This window comes from Apodemus sylvaticus, chromosome 6 (assembly GCF_947179515.1).
Source record: "Apodemus sylvaticus chromosome 6, mApoSyl1.1, whole genome shotgun sequence".
NCBI classification, from domain to species: domain Eukaryota; kingdom Metazoa; phylum Chordata; class Mammalia; order Rodentia; family Muridae; genus Apodemus; species Apodemus sylvaticus.
The window spans coordinates 118,904,706-118,922,381 of record NC_067477.1 but is presented as its reverse complement, the minus strand read 5'-3'; the positions used below and the strand labels follow the sequence as shown (position 1 = coordinate 118,922,381).

Genomic DNA, 17,676 nt, shown 5'->3' with positions numbered 1-17,676 from the left:
GTATGGTCTACAGAACAAGTTCTAAAACAGCCAGGGCTGAGTAGAAAAACCCTGTCTCAAAAAAAAAAAAAAACAAACAACAAACAAAAAAGCAAAAACCCATAAGCAAACAAATATATATAAGTGAATTCAAACTTAAAAAAAGGTAGGCGTAACACAGTTGTGCTCATGTGAGGGCAGGGAATCCCCCCAGCCCCCCACGTGTAGATGCATTAAAAAATCTTTATGACTGGAGAGATAGTTTAGCAGTTAGGAATACCTGCTGCTCTTAACAGAACAGGTTTGCAGCTCCAGTTCCAGAGACCCTGCTCCCTGTGTCTGACTTGTGTGGGCAAGTAGGCATACACGAGGTGCAGATCTACCTCCTTCAAGAAATCTGTCCTCTTACCTGATGGCTGGCTTTGTTATCTAGGCAGGTTCGGTCAGAGAACAAAGAGAAGAGTGCAGTGATGTCTTTTACAGTCACAGATGAGCCTGTCTATATTGACTTGACTATGTCAGAAAACAAAGAAGAGGTAAGTGGCTTGGTGGGAGCATCCATTTTAGATTCTACAGAAGTTACGGGACTGAAGAGTGCATAAATTGTTGGCTATGTAGGATCTCCAGAACCCATGTCAAGCTGTGCCGGTGTGGTAGCTGCTAGCAATCCTAGGCTCACCAAGGGATCTTGTCCTAATGGGTGGGAGAGCAGTTGAAGATACCTAACAGCTCTGGCCACACATGTATGCACCACATACTAGTTTTTTCCCTTTTAAGTTACTGAAGTTTTTTAAAGATGGTATTTTTGTGTGTATGTATGTAGTGTGTTTGTGTGTCTGTGCAGGTAGGTATACATGCCCATGCACACATGGAAACCACGTGAGGACATTGGGTATTTAGACTTTTAAGGTGGAGTTTCTCACTAAGCTTGGAGTTGGGGTAGTGGTAAGCAAGTCACTGGGATCTTCCTGTCTCTGCCTCCTCCCTTCCCTTTCCCAGTGCTCAGGTTACAGGTGTGCATGTGATCCTGTCTGGCTTTCCTTGTAGATTCTGGGGTTTTGATCTCAGGTCTTCACGTTCACATCCTGAGTCATTGTTCCAGCCCTGAGACAGTCTGGCTGAATAGCCCCTACTTCGCCTGATAGCTGCTGTGCATCTCAGGCTGGCCTTGAATTGATGGCGATCTCTTGCCTCAGTCTGTCAGGCTCTAGGATTATAGGCATGTACCAGAATGCCCAAGTAAATTATCATCTTCATTGTTTTGTTTTTTTTGAGGTAGGGTCTCATCTGTTCCAGGCTTCCCTTCAACTCATTAATTGCTAATGGCAATGATCTTGAACATCTCATTCTCCTGCCTCTACTCGAAGGTGCTTGGATTGAAGATACATACCACGTGTCTTGTTTATGGGGATTTAGGATTGAACCCAGGATTCTGTTCATGTTAGCAAACTACTGAGCTATCCCCTAACTTATGCCTAATACCCTTGCTGAATGCTGTTTTAATAATCCATATGTAGATATTAGGGAGTAATAACAAAGTGTAAGCTGGGTAATTAGGTTAGCTGACTGGACTGCCAGTAAGCCACAGGGGTCTTTGTCTCTTCCTCTAGTACTGGGATTAAAAAAAATCAGTGCCACTATGCCTGCATATATGTGAGTGCTAGAATTGAGCTCAGATCCTTATACGCCGGTTCTTAATGTGGTGTTAGGACTGAACTCAGGTCCTTGCACTGGTGTGGCAGGCACTTAGCTGACTGAGCCTACTCCCGACTCTTTCACAGACCCTTTAAAAGCATTTACATATTAAACTAAATAATGGATCAAGAGTCTCTCTCTTTTTTTTAAGCTCTGTTTATTTTATACATATGAGTATTCCTCTATTCTCTTCAGACACACCAGAAGAGGGCATCAGACCCCACCACACAGATGGTTGTGAGCTACCAATCAATCGGTTGCTGGGAATTGAACTCAGGACCTGTGGAAGAGCAGTTGGTGCTCTTAACCGCTGAGCCTTCTCTCCAGCCCAAAAAACCAAAGTCTTATCTCTCATATAAATTTTAAGTAGTAATTGCTAATTAGTCATAAGGTCCAAAATAAAACCTTGATTCTGATCTAGGGAACACTGGTTAGTTACCACTAGTTTGGGGTTAGAGATGCCTGTTAGGGGTTATAGAAAAGGGAAGTCTTAAATGTGGTGGTGGCGGATTCTGATCTTCAAGGACCACGAGCATTCTTTCAGTAGCGTCCTTTCTTCCTGAGGGCTCATCCTGGAAGCTTTCCATGCCCTCGTGTTTTCCATGCCTGTATTGCAGTGTTTCTGAGTGTGCTGTGCATTCTTTGAATTCGATTCTTTGACTTTTTGCACTAGACATAACTTAGAATACAAATGGCAAAATGTTGGCAGTACTAAATATTAAAGCTTTTGACAGGAAGCTGATAGCAAAAGTGTGATGGATGGTGGGAGCCCCAGACCATGGGGCCGTAGGAGCCGACAGACAGAACCCAGGAGCCAGTGGGCCCTCCTCCTCCATGGATACGAAGCTGTGTTTTCATCAGTCCTGGCTGCTGTGACTGAGTCATTTAGTCATTCTCTTTCTTGTTAACCTTGGAGGCTGCTTTGTGCCCATGCCACCTTCTTGGCCTAAACATTATTGTACAGTCTTGATAAGAACAACATTAGTTTGTGAGAGATACAGATTCGTTAAAGAATTGTGTGGGTCAAGAACAGTGTGATGGTGTGCCCTTTATTCACAGCCCTCCAGAGGCAGAGGCTCTACAATAGTTCTGGGATGGCCAGGACTATCCACGCCCCCCCCCCCCAAGTTTGTTTGCCTGTATGCATCTGTGTGGTCAGAGGACAGTTCTGTAGTCAGGCTCTCCATTTTTATATAGATTCTGGTCAGCCAAACTGAGGTTGCTATCCTTGTGTGGCAAATGTCTTTACCTGTTGGCTGAGCCATCTAGCAGGCCCCAGTAACCGTGTTGTTGCTGTTTTTATTATTCTAATTACTAAAGAGATAGGATAAGAGTTGAGTTTTCATGAGCTAAACTGAAGACTGGGTATATCATGCACTAGAATTAATCAGCCTCTGTTTTTCTTTTAGCCTGTCAAGTTAGCTGTTGTTTGCAGAGACGGTCAAGTTCATCTTTTTGAACACATATTAAATGGGTAAGTAGAATTGCTTGTTTCTGTGTTCCTTTGTGTTATAATCCAACCTCATGCTTTGCACTGCATTCCTGCTCGTTCCATTGGATTATTGTGAAAGCGTTCTTGGTTGCATATCCACATGACTGAAGAACTCAAGTGTTGGGGGTGATGGGCCATGTCATTTCTTTGTGTGGTTAGGAGAGTGGCTTTTCACGGGGTGTATGTAGTGAGTGTTGGTAATAGTAAGAGAAGATTGGGAGGGAGTTGCTTGTGGGTTGGTGTGAGTTGTGACTCATTTTATATTCCATGGTGGGTTTATTTGCCTATGTTCATGGGCATCTCACTCATTGAAGTGTTCCTGTCCTGTTTTCCTGATACCAAGGAGTAGGTAGAGCTAGGAAAGAAGTGTGCACTACTATAGAACATTCTGGAGGACAAGGGGCATGACCTTGCCTAGGAAGCACAGTGCCAGGGCTTGGTGTCTAGCATACCAAGAAGGGTTAAGGATAAAAGTTCAGGAAGTTTGTGTCTCCTTCCACTTAGCCCTCTTAAAGAATAGCATTTTCATGTGTAGTACTTGAGGACTTTGCACAGTAGTGTGTATACAATGTATGTGTTCCAGTTTGTAATTAGGACTGCTGAGGGTTTTTACATTTCTCTTTGGCACAGGTAGGCCACAGTTTTTTTTTTTTTTTTTTTTTGTTCTAATTATTTTATATAAATGGGTGTTTGCCTCCAAGCATATATGTGTATCACTTGCATGCCTGGTATACGTTGAGACCAGAAGGTCTTGGATTCCCCTGGAACTTTTGAGTTGTCATGTAGGTACTGGGGATCAAACCTGAGTCCTAAAAGAGTAGTCAGTGCTTTTAACTGCTAAGCCTTCTCTCCATCCCACTTTGAAGATTTTAAAGCAGAGGATTTGTGACCTAAGGCTCAAGAGCGTTATTCTGTCCAAGCTGTTGAAAATAGTTTAAAGAGAGGTAAAGGATGAACAGGTGTGCAGCCCAGGGCGTAGAGACAGTTGTGGAGTTAGGGTATCAGAGGCAGTTGGAAAGGTGTCACAACATGATGCTTAAAACTGAGATGGTAAACGGTGTGAGCGCTTCAGGAAGGTCACAAGGTTGATGCAGTGGGAGAAGGTGTGTGGTTGTGGTGCAGTGAAGGGCCTGAGTCAGGAATTGGGAGACCAGAGTTTCAGAAGGATCTGCAGCTTGAAACCTCAGGCAAATGTTCGTCAGTAGTGGAGCTGGGAGAGATAGTAGTGAGCCAGTGAGCCACAGATGGCCACGGGGTAGAGAAGGAGTTGGTGTTGCAGAAACCCAGAGGTTTTGGGGGTAAAAGGAGAGATTAGTATCTTAGAGTGTTCGTGAGGAGCAAAAGTTCCTGGTGAAAAGAGTGTGGGTGAGAAAACAGCTACTGCTCTGGGTTGCACAGGACAGCTGGAACAGGCGGGGCAGTGTGATCAGTTCTTAGCTAGATACCAGAGGTGATGAGGCTTTGAAGGTAGAGTAGTGGAGGTGGGGCTAGTGAAGGGGCGTGTGTGTGTGTGTGTGTGTGTGTGTGTGTGTGTGTGTGTGTGTGTCCCCGTCTGTCTGTCTCTGTGTTTGTGTCTGGTGCCTGACAGTATGGGACAGAGAGAGGGACATAAGAGTTTGAGGGCTTGCCGGTGGTGGTGCACACCTTTAATCCCAGCACTTGGGAGGCATCGGCAGGCGGATTTGAGTTTGAGGACAGCCAGGGCTACACAGAGAAACCCTGTCTCAAGAACCAAAAAAAAAAAAAGAAAAGAAAAAAGTTGGAGGGCTGGTGCTGGTAGTGTATGTGAAGTTTTGGAAGAGACTTGTGCCTTTCTGGCACTTGTGCTGTGAAGATGAGGGCAGGCAGGGTCTTGTGTTGTGTCTTGATTCTCTAATCTTACTTTCCCTTTACTCCTAGACACTGCAAAAAGCCCTTGACTTCAAATTGTACAATTCAGATAGCAACACCTGGAAAGGGCAAGAAAGCAACACCAAAACCCATCCCTATTCTAGCAGCTGGCTTTTGCTTAGACAAAATGTCCTTATTGCTTGTGTATGGCGATTGGTTTCAGCCTACCATCGAGCGAGTGGTAAGTAGATGCTTCTTTGGATACAACAATTCAGATTTTCAAAGGGCTTGTTTTGGTTCCTCATTGGAATACTTAAGAGAACATAAACATTCTCATTTAATTAAGAAACTTTCAGTGATTGGTTTAATTTTTCAGAATTCTTCTGTTTTCCTTCATGCAACAGATACCTGAGGGTTACCATTTCCTCTTGTTATTTTGTCTAAGAAATATGATATTTCCTATATAACTTAAAAATAGTCCAGGTTTCTGGTTTGTTTTTAGCTGGGGTCAGCATATGTATTACTCAGGTTGAATTCTGCCCTATTATATAAAATGCATTTCTTAGCAGTAGCCCTGGGTGTGGCGCCCACTGTATTCTCTTAAAGTAGACATGTAATGGAAGTACCCTGGCATTTTTTACTACAGAATATTCTGTAAAGACTTGCAGGTTCAGCCGGGTGGTGGGCCTGTAATCCCAGCACTCTGGGAGGCAAAGCCAGGCAGATTTCTGAGTTCGAGGCCAGCCTGGTCTATAGAGTGAGTTCCAGGACAGCCAGGGCTATACAGAGAAACCCTGTCTCGAAAAAACCAAATCCAAAAATCAAAACAAACAAACAAACAAAAAAGACTTGCAGGTTCTTAGTCTTGTCCAGTGAGTGCTTAGGTTTGGTTTTATAACTTGGTAAGGCTCCTAGAGAGTCAATTAAGGTCTCGTGAGTTCATTACAGAACATTCTTTTTTCTTCCTTATAATGCTAGGAGTCAAACTCAGAGCCTCATTCATGCAAGACACCCTCTGTGCCACTGGCACAGGCTCTTGTTAGGTAGCCCCGGCTGGCTGTGAACATGGAGGGGGCTCTACTGCTTCTGCCTCTTGGGCGCTGGGATTTCAGGTGTCTGTCAGTCCAAGAAATACTTTGAAAATTTGATTGGAGGAAAAGATGCTGCTGGAAACTCGTCTGCTAGCTAAACGGAGAATCCCTTCCAAATAATAGCCTTTGTCTGTTTTTATAGATATTAACTTTCCAGGCATATGGTGTTAAAGCAATTTTAAAAGTGATCCTGGCTAGCTCCCAAATAAATGACACAGAGTCTGTAAGATTTACTTCATCAAGCTTTACATCTGGGATCAGAAGTCTAGCCCTATTCTCTCTTCTCCTCAGCCACTCGTGGGCCACCTTGTATTGACCATGGGGGAGGTGGAGAAAACCGCATTTGAATAATACGAGAATAATATTTACAGTGTTCAATAACATTATACCCACATAGAACTTTTCTGGGACTTAATGTAATTTGCGTGTGGCTTCTGGTCCCTCGCTGAGCATCGGGCCTGGACATGCAGGTCCCTCTCAGAACAGCCTGTTATGTTAGTAAGCAGTGCTGTCCTCAACTTGTTTGAAGAATGAACTTGTTTATGGGAGGACTTGGTTGTTTTATCTGTGGGTTTTTATTTATAAGATTGTTGGACCGCATACCTTTTCCTGTAAATGAGAAGTTCAAGTGGTCCATAATCTAGGAAGTACACATTGCACTGGGGCCTTCCGGTCTGTTTCAGCTCAGCTGCCTTGAGTCCCAGTGGTGATTGGCTGACTGGCATATTCTATGAGAACAGCATCATTGATGGTTGCTTTGTTTGACAATCTTCTTTTTCCTTCAATCTTCCATTGAAAACCCATGTCCAGGCTTTGAACTCCAAAGATACTCATATATGTTTGGAAAGAGACATCTCAAATTGCTGGGCTCCAACAGTAGAAACTGCTATAACCAAGGTAAGCACATCATAGGCTTTATGTTAAAACAATAGATTTGGTTAAATTAAGTTGAATATAGTGAGTGCTGTGAGTGCCACCACGTTAGATGACTTCATTTATTTTTTTTTCCTCCTGTATTCTGAGGTACAGGTTTGCTATTTGGTCTAGATTGAAACTTCTGATTCTTCAGCCTCAGTGTTGGGGTTACAGGTGTATGCACTACCATACCTGGCTTTTTTATTCTCTCTTCTCCTCTTTCTGCTTTGTATGAGAAGTGCGGGACTGCATGTAGACACAAGCATTGTAAAGCTCCCACTGTGCTGTGGCTGTGGTGCGTGGTGTTTGGGACAGGGAACTGTAGGATTGAATGAGGAGAGCAGATTTCAGTATTGCTTATCCCAGCCTGATAGAGCATAGCTTTAGTTAGCAAAATGTGTTTCAGGGAAAAATCAAATCACAATGGCACTGGAGTTCCCTTACCACTCAGACTGCCATTGGGAATTTCTGGATTGAGTATGACTTGCTGTAGACATGTAGATGTCTTGTTTGGAATGAAATAGCAAGGAAAGCCAACTCAAGCTGTGATGATATCCACATGGTTTCGCATCTGGCTGAGTTTCAGAGATGACACCTTTCTCTTGGCTGTCTGAGCATGGTTGGCAAAGATTTAATTCTAGAGGTTGTGAGATATGTAACTTGAATATTTTTTTAAAATCACAGTACTGGTTTGTACTCTAAATGAGATATTGTAAACTTTAAAACCATGAGCTTTTAACCAGTATTTTAAGTTTGCCAATATTCAGTTACCAGTTTGTCTTGAATTTCTGTCATGGTGAGTACATTGTATTGCACTGTCTGATGGAACAGCCTTTGGGAGGGCTGCTTGCTTTGGTTAGTAGGAAGCCCAAGAACTATGTTACATCTTTCCCATATCCTTCCTGTACTGTGTGTGACAGGTGAAAACACCGGTAATGAATTCTGAAGCAAAAGTTTTGGTGCCTGGGGTTCCTGGACATCATGCTCCAGTTAAGCTGCCGCCTGCCCAGCCCAAGGAGGCCGAGAACAAGAGGAAATTGGGCAGCAGTGAGGTACGCTGGTCGGTCCGTCCGTCTGTCCGAGGGTTGAGGAATTACAGTGATGAGGTGGGTGGGGCTAGAGCTGGCTTTTGAGAAGCTTGCAGCTTACTGCTGTTTCTAGTCTTTTAGCTAACAGCAGATTTTGACATTTCCTCATAGCTGCGCAGATAATCAAATAGATCAGGGTTTGCTGTGATGACTTTGATTGGGTTTCGCATACTGCTGAGCTCCCATGATGCCTCTTCTCTTGGCTGTCTGAGCAACCCTGTCTGGTTCTGTGCCAGTTGGTCTTGTACAGTGATGATCAATTTATAGAGGACTATAAATTCGGCCTTTTAAAATTGGATTACTTTTTTCTTTTGGTTGATGTTGGTGAGGGGGGAGTGTGTTATAGTGTGCCTGTCATGTGTGGAGGTTGAAGATAACCTGGCTCAATTGTTCTCTTCTTCCACCTCATATGTTCCAGGATCAAACTTGAGTTGATGGGTAGTCGGGAGGGATAGCTGTGTTAGGGAAAGCTTAGGTACTGGTAGCTCTTTGCTTGTACCTTAGTAGTAAGATGCCAGGTCCTTTTATTTTTTATTTTATTTATTTATTTATTTTTTTTTTTTAAGATTTATTTATTATATGTAAGTACACTGTAGCTGTCTTCAGACACTCCAGAAGAGGGTGTCAGATCTTGGTATGGGTGGATGAGAGCCACCATGTGGTTGCTGGGAATTGAACTCAGGACATTTGGAAGAGCAGTCGGTGCTCTTGACCGCTGAGCCATCTCTCCAGCCCCCAGAGGACTTGTGATTTATATGTTTAGGGTATGTGCCTCTTGTTAAAAAAAAAAATCCAAACCAATTTTAGTTGTATTTGTACAGATGTTTTGCTTACATATGTGTCTATGTACTCTGCATGCAGTGCCTGTAGAGACCAGAGGGAGGGCAGAGGGCATCATATTCTTTGGAACTGGTACTCTAGTGATAGTTGTGAGTTGTCATGTGGGTGGGGTCCTGGGGAAGAGCAATTTAACTTCAGAGCCATTTCTTCAGTCCCCAGTGTGGCTTAGGTAACTGTTTCTTGTTAGGCTGTGGGAACTTTTTTCACTTTTCTTGCATAGTATTACTATGGTGTTAAGAATGCCGTTCTATGCCTAAGGTGTGAATCTGAGTGTTTGCAACCCCCCAGTCCTGTCTGGCTAACTTAGCCATGTTTCCATTCTGTAGGCTACCATTGAGGAGCGCCTTGGTGCCATGGATCTAGATAGAAAAGGAAGGAAGGATGACCTTCTGCAGACAAACAGCTTTCCAGTTCTTCTCACTCAAGGCTTAGAAAGTAATGATTTTGAAATGTTAAACGTAAGTATTGCGACAGATTTTTGATTAGTTGAGAAAGTAGAAACCTGTACTTGTAGAATGAATAGTCACGTTATATAGCAACATAGGACTTTTTAGTCAGAGGTTAGTTATGCTTGGTGGAAATATTCAGTCACCATAGGGGTGTGCTAATTCTCTTAAACCTGGAATGCATTTTCTCATAGAAATGCTAGCTTGGATTGTTGGGTTATTTAGGCTTTAGTTTACAAAAGCCTGTCTGCACTGAAGCTGAACTATAACATTCAGCATTCTAGATCACAATTTATATTTCTTTCTGTAGGAAAATGCGTTCCTGAGTTTTTACTCTGGATTCCAGAAACTTATTTCCCCTGGCCGTGAGGGGGCAGTGAGGTGGAACCCTGCCAATGGGTAGGAGTTTGGGGGGAGATTGAAGAGGGTTGGGGGTTATATTGTTGTTTAGCTGTAGAAACTTAAGGAAGCATTAATATTTGTTTATGTAAGTTGGTGACTGCTTGTAGCAAGCTACTCAGTTTGGCTCTTAAATTCATAGTTTATACAGAAAAATTGAAACAATAGGCTTTAAGTACTGCCTGATCAGATTAATGTGATTTTTCATTTAAGTTTTTTCTTACTAGTGTAAGTTCAGTCAGTATAGATGACTTTAAATTTGTGACCTGTGAATGCTGTCTCTGATTTTCAAATAGATTTCAATGCGATTATCTAATATGTCTTTATAAAGTAATTTGTATAAAGAGAGGAATCCAGCAGCTCTAAAAACCTCAAATTGCTTTCCAAGTAGTTTCTGGTGATATATTTTAGGTGAATTTTAGTTTTATGTTGCTTGGAAACCTAGACAGATTTGACAAAAAATAATCTGTACAAAACACTTGTTTGGCAGTACTTTTGAATGTAGTTCAAATTGGCTGCCATTGGTGGTTATAAATACGATCTGAAATCTCAGTAGATGAACCAGGTTCTAGAACAGTATAGTAGATGACCGGAAACCCATCTCAGGTTCATAAGTGCCCACAAATGCTTGGCTGTCCATCGTGTGCTCGTTTATCAGTTCACATGCTTCTACAGGTGGAGTAAAGCTTAGAAATGATCAAATACTGTTTCATTCATAAGTAGGCCTTAAAAAAATGAGCCACAATCTGTTACCATACCTAACAAAAGTTAACAGCAATTTTAAAAAATGTTTTATTATTATATATTACATGAATGCTGGTGTGTGTATAAGAATCATAGTGTAAAGGAATAAATCATTTTTTGGACACTTTTAGAATCAGCTACTTCTGCTCTTGAAGACGTGTTAGATGCTGGAGGTATTGGGGCCTTTTGTTAGTCTCAGCAGTTGAGATAGGCAAAAGATCAAGGGCAGCTTGATGTGCTTAGCCAAGGGCAGTCAGGGTTACATAGAGAGATCCTGTCTCAAAAAAAGACAATGGTAGTCTTTATTGTACTGCACATAGAAGGATGAGGCAGGAGGATTGTGCTTTTTAAGCTAGCCTGTTTGTGACATAACAAGAGCATATTCTAGCAAACCAACTCAGAGTTTTAGGACCGTGAAACAAATCACTGGTACAGCATGCTGAAGATGTCTGCTAATATCACAGTCTTTACCCAGTGTATATACAAATCATTTAACAAGATATCATTTAAAAAACCACTAGAGATATGAACAGACAACAAACATAGAAGTCAGATGGACGAAGGAATGTGTAGCAAATGTTGATTGTTAATTTTTACATTTGCTTGTTTGCTTATTTGCTTGCTTGTTTTATATGCCAGGGAGTGCCACAGGGGATAGTGGAGGTCAAGGACAACTTGGGAGCTGCTTCTATCCTTCCACCATATGTGGGTCCTAGAGGCTGACCTTTAACTGTGAAACTTCGTAGTAAGATCCCTGCCTCTGAGCCATCTCACCAGCCCACATCAAAAAAGGTTTTTTAAATGACATTAATCATCACAGAAAGGCAAAGCAAAATCAGTGTGATTTTTTTTTTTTTTTAAACACTGTATATCAGCTATATATTGCTGGAAATTTTAAATGATGACCTTGTATTGTCAGGCTACTTAGCAGCTGAAAACCATGCCTTGCTGTTGCAGTGTGAAATGGAATGGCTACCTTAGGAAAACAGTTGGGGAGTTGAAAATAATGAAGAATGCACTTACTGTGCATGTCCACTGTTTTGCTCCGGCGCACCAAGAGACTGATGAGTGTGTTCTTGCAGATTCTGGCACCAGAATGTTCATTGCCAGTGCAGACAACTTTTTAGATCTAGCAGCGCAAGGATTGTGCTACTTACAGACTTATGACGTGGGATGAATCGCTAAGTATATACTCTTAGGGTGAAGTCTGACAAAAAGGGAGACCATTGTATAATAGATTCTGGAAAATGCATGCCCATGTGAAAGCAGTGACTATGCTGGGGTGGAACTTAAAGAAGAGATTGTAAAAGTCCCAGGGATCAGAGGATGATAGAACTTTCTTAAACTGTTTCCTGTATTTTAACATGTTTTTTGCTTAGTTATATAGTAAAGTTGTGAGGGGGGAAAATCTCATTGCTAGACTTATCTTCTTGGTAGTCATAACTGATTTATAGGGTTGTTTCTTTAAACATGGCCTTGAGAGAAGTTACTATAGCTGATTGGTTGTTGTTTTGTTTTTAAGACTGGGTTTCTCTGTATCTTTGGCTGTCCTGGAGCTTCCTTGGTAGACCATCCTGGAGTCATTCTAGAGGTCCGCCTGCCTCTGCCTTCTGTGGGCTGGGACTAAAGGTGTGCCCACCACGCCCCAGCACTGATACAGCTTAGTTTAAGATAATTTATTTGTATTGTTTTACTTTTTAATTTAAATTGCTAGCATTATAGCCTTTGTTGATAGCATAAGAAGTATTGGGTAGCTTATTTAAAACTTTTTCTGCTGGATGGTGGTGGCGCACGCCTTTAATCCCAGCACTTGGGAGGCAAAGGCAGGAGGATTTCTGGGTTCTAGGCCAGCCTGGCCTACAGAGTGAGTTCCAGGACAGCCAGGGCTACACAGAGAAACCCTGTGTCAGAAAACAAACAAACAAACAAACAAAAAACTCTTTTTTTCTGCCTTGAAGTTTCAGATTACTTCCAAGTAGTTATAAAGGCCTCAATCTTTTTTTTTTTTTTTTTTTTTTTTTTTTAAAGATTTATTTATTACATGTAAGTACCAGAAGAAGGCATCAGATCTCATTACAGATGGTTGTGAGCCACCATGTGGTTGCTGGGATTTGAACTCAGGACCTCTGGAAGAGCAGTCAGTGCTCTTAACCGCTGAGCCATCTCTCCAGCCCTAAAGGCCTCAATCTTAATTGGCACCTTTTAGTTCTGGTGGCCCATCATCTGATGAATACATCTAAGTATACTTATTAATAGCAGCCTCTTTTCCCATTCTCCCAAGCTGTTTAGATTGACCAAGTACATGAACATTCTGTACAGGTCGTGAAGAGATTTCTTCCTTCTGTTTGCCTTCCCTTTGATTCTTTGTTTCCTTCCTCCCTTCTTTCCTTCCCTTCTACCTTCCTTTCTTTTTTAAAAGATACCATGCTGGCCTCATGATGCAGTTGATGTTGGCCATGAACTCCCTGTTTTTAGGATTAGAGGATTATGTGGTTCTAGGGACTAAACTTGTGGCCTCCTTCATGCTAAGAAAGCACTCAGCTAACTGAGCTACACCCCCAGCCTTCCACTCCTTCCTTCCTTCATTCACTCAGGTTTAGACATGGTCTCACTGTATTGCCCAGTTGGCTTGAACTTACTGTTTTCCTTACTCGGTCTCCCTTCCATCTGTTTGCTTTAGCTCTTTCTATGTGTTGTCTTTCCATCTGGAGACAGTCTCTGTTTCTTTGCTTGTCTTACATATATTCCTAAACACATAAATACTGTTTCGCCTCTTGGATGCTGGAATTACAGGCATCGCCGTGTCTGGCTCTTGTGTGTGTGCTTGTGAGTCTCTTTGTCTTTGGCCCTTGCACATGCAGCAGTGTGTCCCCCACTACCCCCAAGGGGCTTATTTAGCCAACCACAAAGAAAACAGACACAGCAGTAAGAGTGTGCTGTGTCTTAGTTTAACACAGGGGAGCAACAGTCTGGCTTTTTTTCACTTCCTGCAGCTACACCACACTCTTGCTTTCATTAAGACACGGGTCCCTGTGTGAGCAGAGCACTAAAGCCGCTGACAACAGAGTGACAAAGTCCCAAGTCCACATGCTCTTGGTAGCTTCTAGATGATTAGGACTTGGATCTCAGATTTATAGTAGAGGTTATTTTAGGAATGTTTGAAGTCACCATGCATGTTTAGTATTGTTGTTAAAGTTTTAAATCAGCACGCTATGCTTTAGTAGAGTAGGGTTTTCTCGTTTGTTTTTTACTGCTGATGCTCACGCTCAGGGCTTTTGTGTGCTAGCTAGGCGCTCTGCCCTCCTGGGTTATGTTTGTGGTTGTTCTGTTATTGTTGTTGAGTCAGTATAGACCTGTGCAGTCCAGGCTGGCCTTAGACTCCTGAGGGCTGGGGGTGTATGTAGCTCTTTTCTTTTTCTTTTTTTAAAGCAGTGGTAAAATCAAGCTCTTGGCCTTATATACGCCAGGCAAGTGGTCTACCTTAGAACTTTAAAAAAAATTCTAAGACATTATGTTGGTAAATTGGCCAGACTGGCCAAATTTGTGATCTTCCTACCTTAGCTTCCAGAAGCTGGGGGATGGTAGTGCCTGCCGCTTTTTTGTTTGTTTGTTTCTTTTTTTCGAGACAGGGTTTCTTTGTGTAACTCTGGCTGTCTTGGTACTTACTCTGTAGACCAGGCTGGCCTCGAACTCAGAAATCCGCTTGTCTCTGCCTCCCAAGTGCTGGGATTAAAGGCGTGCGCCACCACCGCCTGGCAATGCAGTGCCTGCCACTTAACATCATATTTGCTTTGGACCTCATGTATTGTTTATTTGAAAATGAAATTTAGGGAGCTAGAGAGATGGCTCAGAGGTTAGGATCACTGACTACTCTTCCAGGGGTCCTGAGTTCAAGCACCCACATGGTGGCTCACAACCATCTCTAATGGTATCTGATGCCCTCTTCTGGTGTAATTGAAGGCAGCGACAGCATAGTCATATAAAATAAATAATCTAAAAAGGAAAGAAAGAAAATGAAATTTAGCTTAATCAAGAACTATTAGATCAGGACATTCTGTACTTCACTTTCCCAATGATTGTATAAAAGATGTGTGTGTGTGTGTGTGTGTGTGTGAGCCTATGAAATCTTGTAATTATGTGATGTTTAAAGATAGTATTTGGTGGAGTCATGTTAGTGTAAAGGTCATTTTTACAAGCAAATAACATTTGATGGGCTTCTGAAGGATCCTATAGAACTGAGGACGTAACTGGACGCTGACTTGCTGTGCTTGCCTCAGGCCCTCTGTCCTTAGACAGGAAGTCTGGAAGGCGGGCAGGCTGCATCAGAGCTGATTGCACTCTTCTCTCCCACTCCCTCCTTTTGGTTTTTCTGAACTGTCTCTGACTGACATAAAGCACTAATCTCCCTTTCTACAGCCCAGAGTTGAATCTGGCTTTCTCGGAGAGATAGAGCCTGAAAGGACTGTGGTTGAAGCGTCTATTGATGTAATAATCATTTGACTAGTTTACATTTTTATCAAATGGTGACGATTTAAAAGAGCTTTCTTTGAAACAGAAAGTTACTTAGCTCACTCTGAGACAGCTCTAACTTAGTAAAATGGAGGTTGGCGAGCATCATCGCTAATGGCACATTCTTGTTTTTAAGTGTCTAGAGACAGATGTTCTTTTGAGTGTCACCTGAAGGCAGCATTACCTGATTTCTAATTTGATTTGCCCAGTTCAGTCAGTGTGCTATTGCCCTGGTCTCTTTCTAGTTTACAGAAGTGTTTTCAGGTACTGGATCCTTGTTGGAAGTGTGCTTGTCTTAATTGTCGCTTATTTTTTCACAGAAAGTGCTCCAAACTAGGAATGTAAACCTAATAAAGAAGACGGTGCTGAGGATACCCTTGCATGCGGTTATCCCACTGTTGCAGGAGGTACGTGCTCCTGTTAAAGTGAGCCGGAACACTGCGTACAGCGCCACTGTGCAGGTTGTGACGTACTCCAATCCTGCATGGTTTAGTTCCTCTGTTTGGAAAATAATAATATTACCTAGTAGACCAGCCTCTGACACCAGAAGTAACTCACAGAATTCCTGCAAGAGCTAGTTCCACCTTCAATGACTCTGTCTAACTGAGTTAACACGGGTAGGGTGCACCTAGGCTAAGAGGAAGAGTGTGGCACCAGGTATTTAAATGGAAACTCGGGTGAAACTTAGGACCTGAATCATTCTGAGTGTCAGGGAAAGTAAATCCCTGAGGCCGTCAATACACTGAACTCAGTTTAAGTGTTCAGTCACTAGTTAGTAGGGAAAATGGAATTTCCTTCAAAAGTACATTTTGCAATATACTTTTATTTCCAAAAGTATAATTCTGCTGACATAGAATTGTATGTTTATTATTCAATATTAGACTGGAAGAATGAATTCTTTGTAATAGAAGTTGTACTTGATAGTTTTATTTTTTTAAAATGATGAGAGTGGTTTTGGTAATAGTATATGCTGTTTTTACATCATTGGTAAGAAAATTGGTAAGAAAAACTGTAGAGATGTCTACTCATGTATTGGGTTATTATCTGTTTTAAATTAAAATTTGCCTTCTCTGCATTTTTCCATACATTCTATGTATTTTAAAAATGGACATACTGTTTATATACCATGAAGTTATGAACGCTTTTCTAGTGTACAATGGTGTTGTTAAAAAGAACAACATATGTTCATAGATTGTCCAAGTGCCGTTCTTAAAAGTCTTGGACCCATTAGTAGTGACTCTGTATGCCCCTTCCCATACCTTCATATTTATAGGCAGTCACCAGACTATATTTGGTTGCTATGCATTTGTCTATTGAACATTCATTCAAACCCTTGTTACATATTACTCTTATGAAAATGAAATTTGTTATGTTGAGTGAAAATAGGTGGTATAGCTTCTGCAGCCATCAGCCATCATTACATTGGGGAGTTGGTGAAGAAAGCTTGACTTTGCAATGCTGATGTTAATTGTATTTTCTCTCCTTTAGCTTACGAAAAGGTTACAGGGACATCCCAATAGGTAAGCAGTTTCAGTGACTTAAGTTTCTTCTTGTTTGACACAGAGCCTTACTATGTAATTTACTGGCCTAGAACTCAGTCAAAGGTGTGTGCTACCCTGTGAGCTGAATTAGTCTTATAGGTGTTTTAAGAGCAGTATATTTGGATGCTTGTTACTGTACTAGTATAAATTAATTATATGAGGTAAAGCCTGGTCTTCAGTCTTGAAATATTAATTGGGAGGGGGCTGTCCTGCTTGTTAGTAGAACCTGCAAAAGCTAATAATTTACAGAAATTTCTGCTAGATTCATCTGTGGTAGAACAAAAGGCTTGGGACATACAGTGCATGACTGTCACCTTCCTTCACAGATCTCGTGTTCTAGTTTGTTTTATTTGGTTGTGCATCCATGAGCATCTCCTTTACTTGGATTTCTTTTCTCTGCTAGTGCTGTTTTAATGGTTCAGTGGCTGAAGTGTGTGCTGACGGTCCATGCATCATACCTGTCCACGGTAAGTCTCCTCAGAATGCCCAGGTAGGCTTGGCGGGGTTCAGACACTAAAGCTGCCCTTTGCTTCTTTTAGAGAGTTTATTATTTATTCATCATCATCAATTGTTTTTTGGGGTTTTGTTTGTTTGTTTGAGTCAGGGTCTTGGTCTGTAGCCCTCCCTGTCTGTCTTAGGATTTGCTCTGTAGACCAGGCTATCCTGGAACTCAGGGAGCACTGCCTGTCTGCCTTTGCCTGCAGGGTACTGTGAGGGTACTGTGATTAAAGGCGTGCACCATCACTTCCTGGTAGGAGATAAAATCTTATAGCAAGCCTTTAAAGACAAGCACTTGGGAGGCAAAGGTGGCATTCTGTGAGTTCAAGACCAGCTTGGTCTACAAAATGAGCTTCATGACAGTCAAGACTATATCATACAGAGAAACCCTGTCACAAAACACCTAAATAAATAAATAGATAAATCTCTAAGACTGGGTTTGGTGATCAAATTCAGGTCATCAGGCTTAGCAGTAAACAGTTTCACTGTGCCATTTCACTGGCCTGCATCCAAGTTTCTTTACTTTATGTATATGAATATTTTGTCTGCATATGTACATGCATGCCAGATGCCTGTGGAGGAGAGCATTGGATATCCCGGATCTGGAGT

The 17,676-nt window shown here is 41.9% G+C and overlaps 1 protein-coding gene and 2 non-coding genes across 3 annotated transcripts in view; all 3 read left to right on the top strand.

Moving 5' to 3' along the window:
* Wdr43 (WD repeat domain 43) overlaps positions 1–17,676 on the top strand; it is a 42,257-nt gene that overhangs the window by 16,572 nt on the left and 8,009 nt on the right. The window contains exons 6-14 of the mRNA XM_052186328.1: positions 413–515; positions 3,084–3,148; positions 5,066–5,237; positions 6,898–6,984; positions 7,923–8,054; positions 9,257–9,388; positions 15,349–15,435; positions 16,517–16,548; positions 16,973–17,036. Of these exons, the coding sequence (XP_052042288.1) occupies positions 413–515; positions 3,084–3,148; positions 5,066–5,237; positions 6,898–6,984; positions 7,923–8,054; positions 9,257–9,388; positions 15,349–15,435; positions 16,517–16,548; positions 16,973–17,036 (874 nt within the window). The remainder of the gene's footprint in view (positions 1–412; positions 516–3,083; positions 3,149–5,065; positions 5,238–6,897; positions 6,985–7,922; positions 8,055–9,256; positions 9,389–15,348; positions 15,436–16,516; positions 16,549–16,972; positions 17,037–17,676) is intronic.
* On the top strand, positions 7,543–7,620 carry LOC127688196 (small nucleolar RNA SNORD53/SNORD92). Its single transcript, XR_007978606.1, has one exon. It is a non-coding gene; the product is annotated as a small nucleolar RNA SNORD53/SNORD92 (small nucleolar RNA).
* Positions 8,230–8,305, top strand: LOC127688197 (small nucleolar RNA SNORD53/SNORD92). The gene has a single exon (XR_007978607.1). It is a non-coding gene; the product is annotated as a small nucleolar RNA SNORD53/SNORD92 (small nucleolar RNA).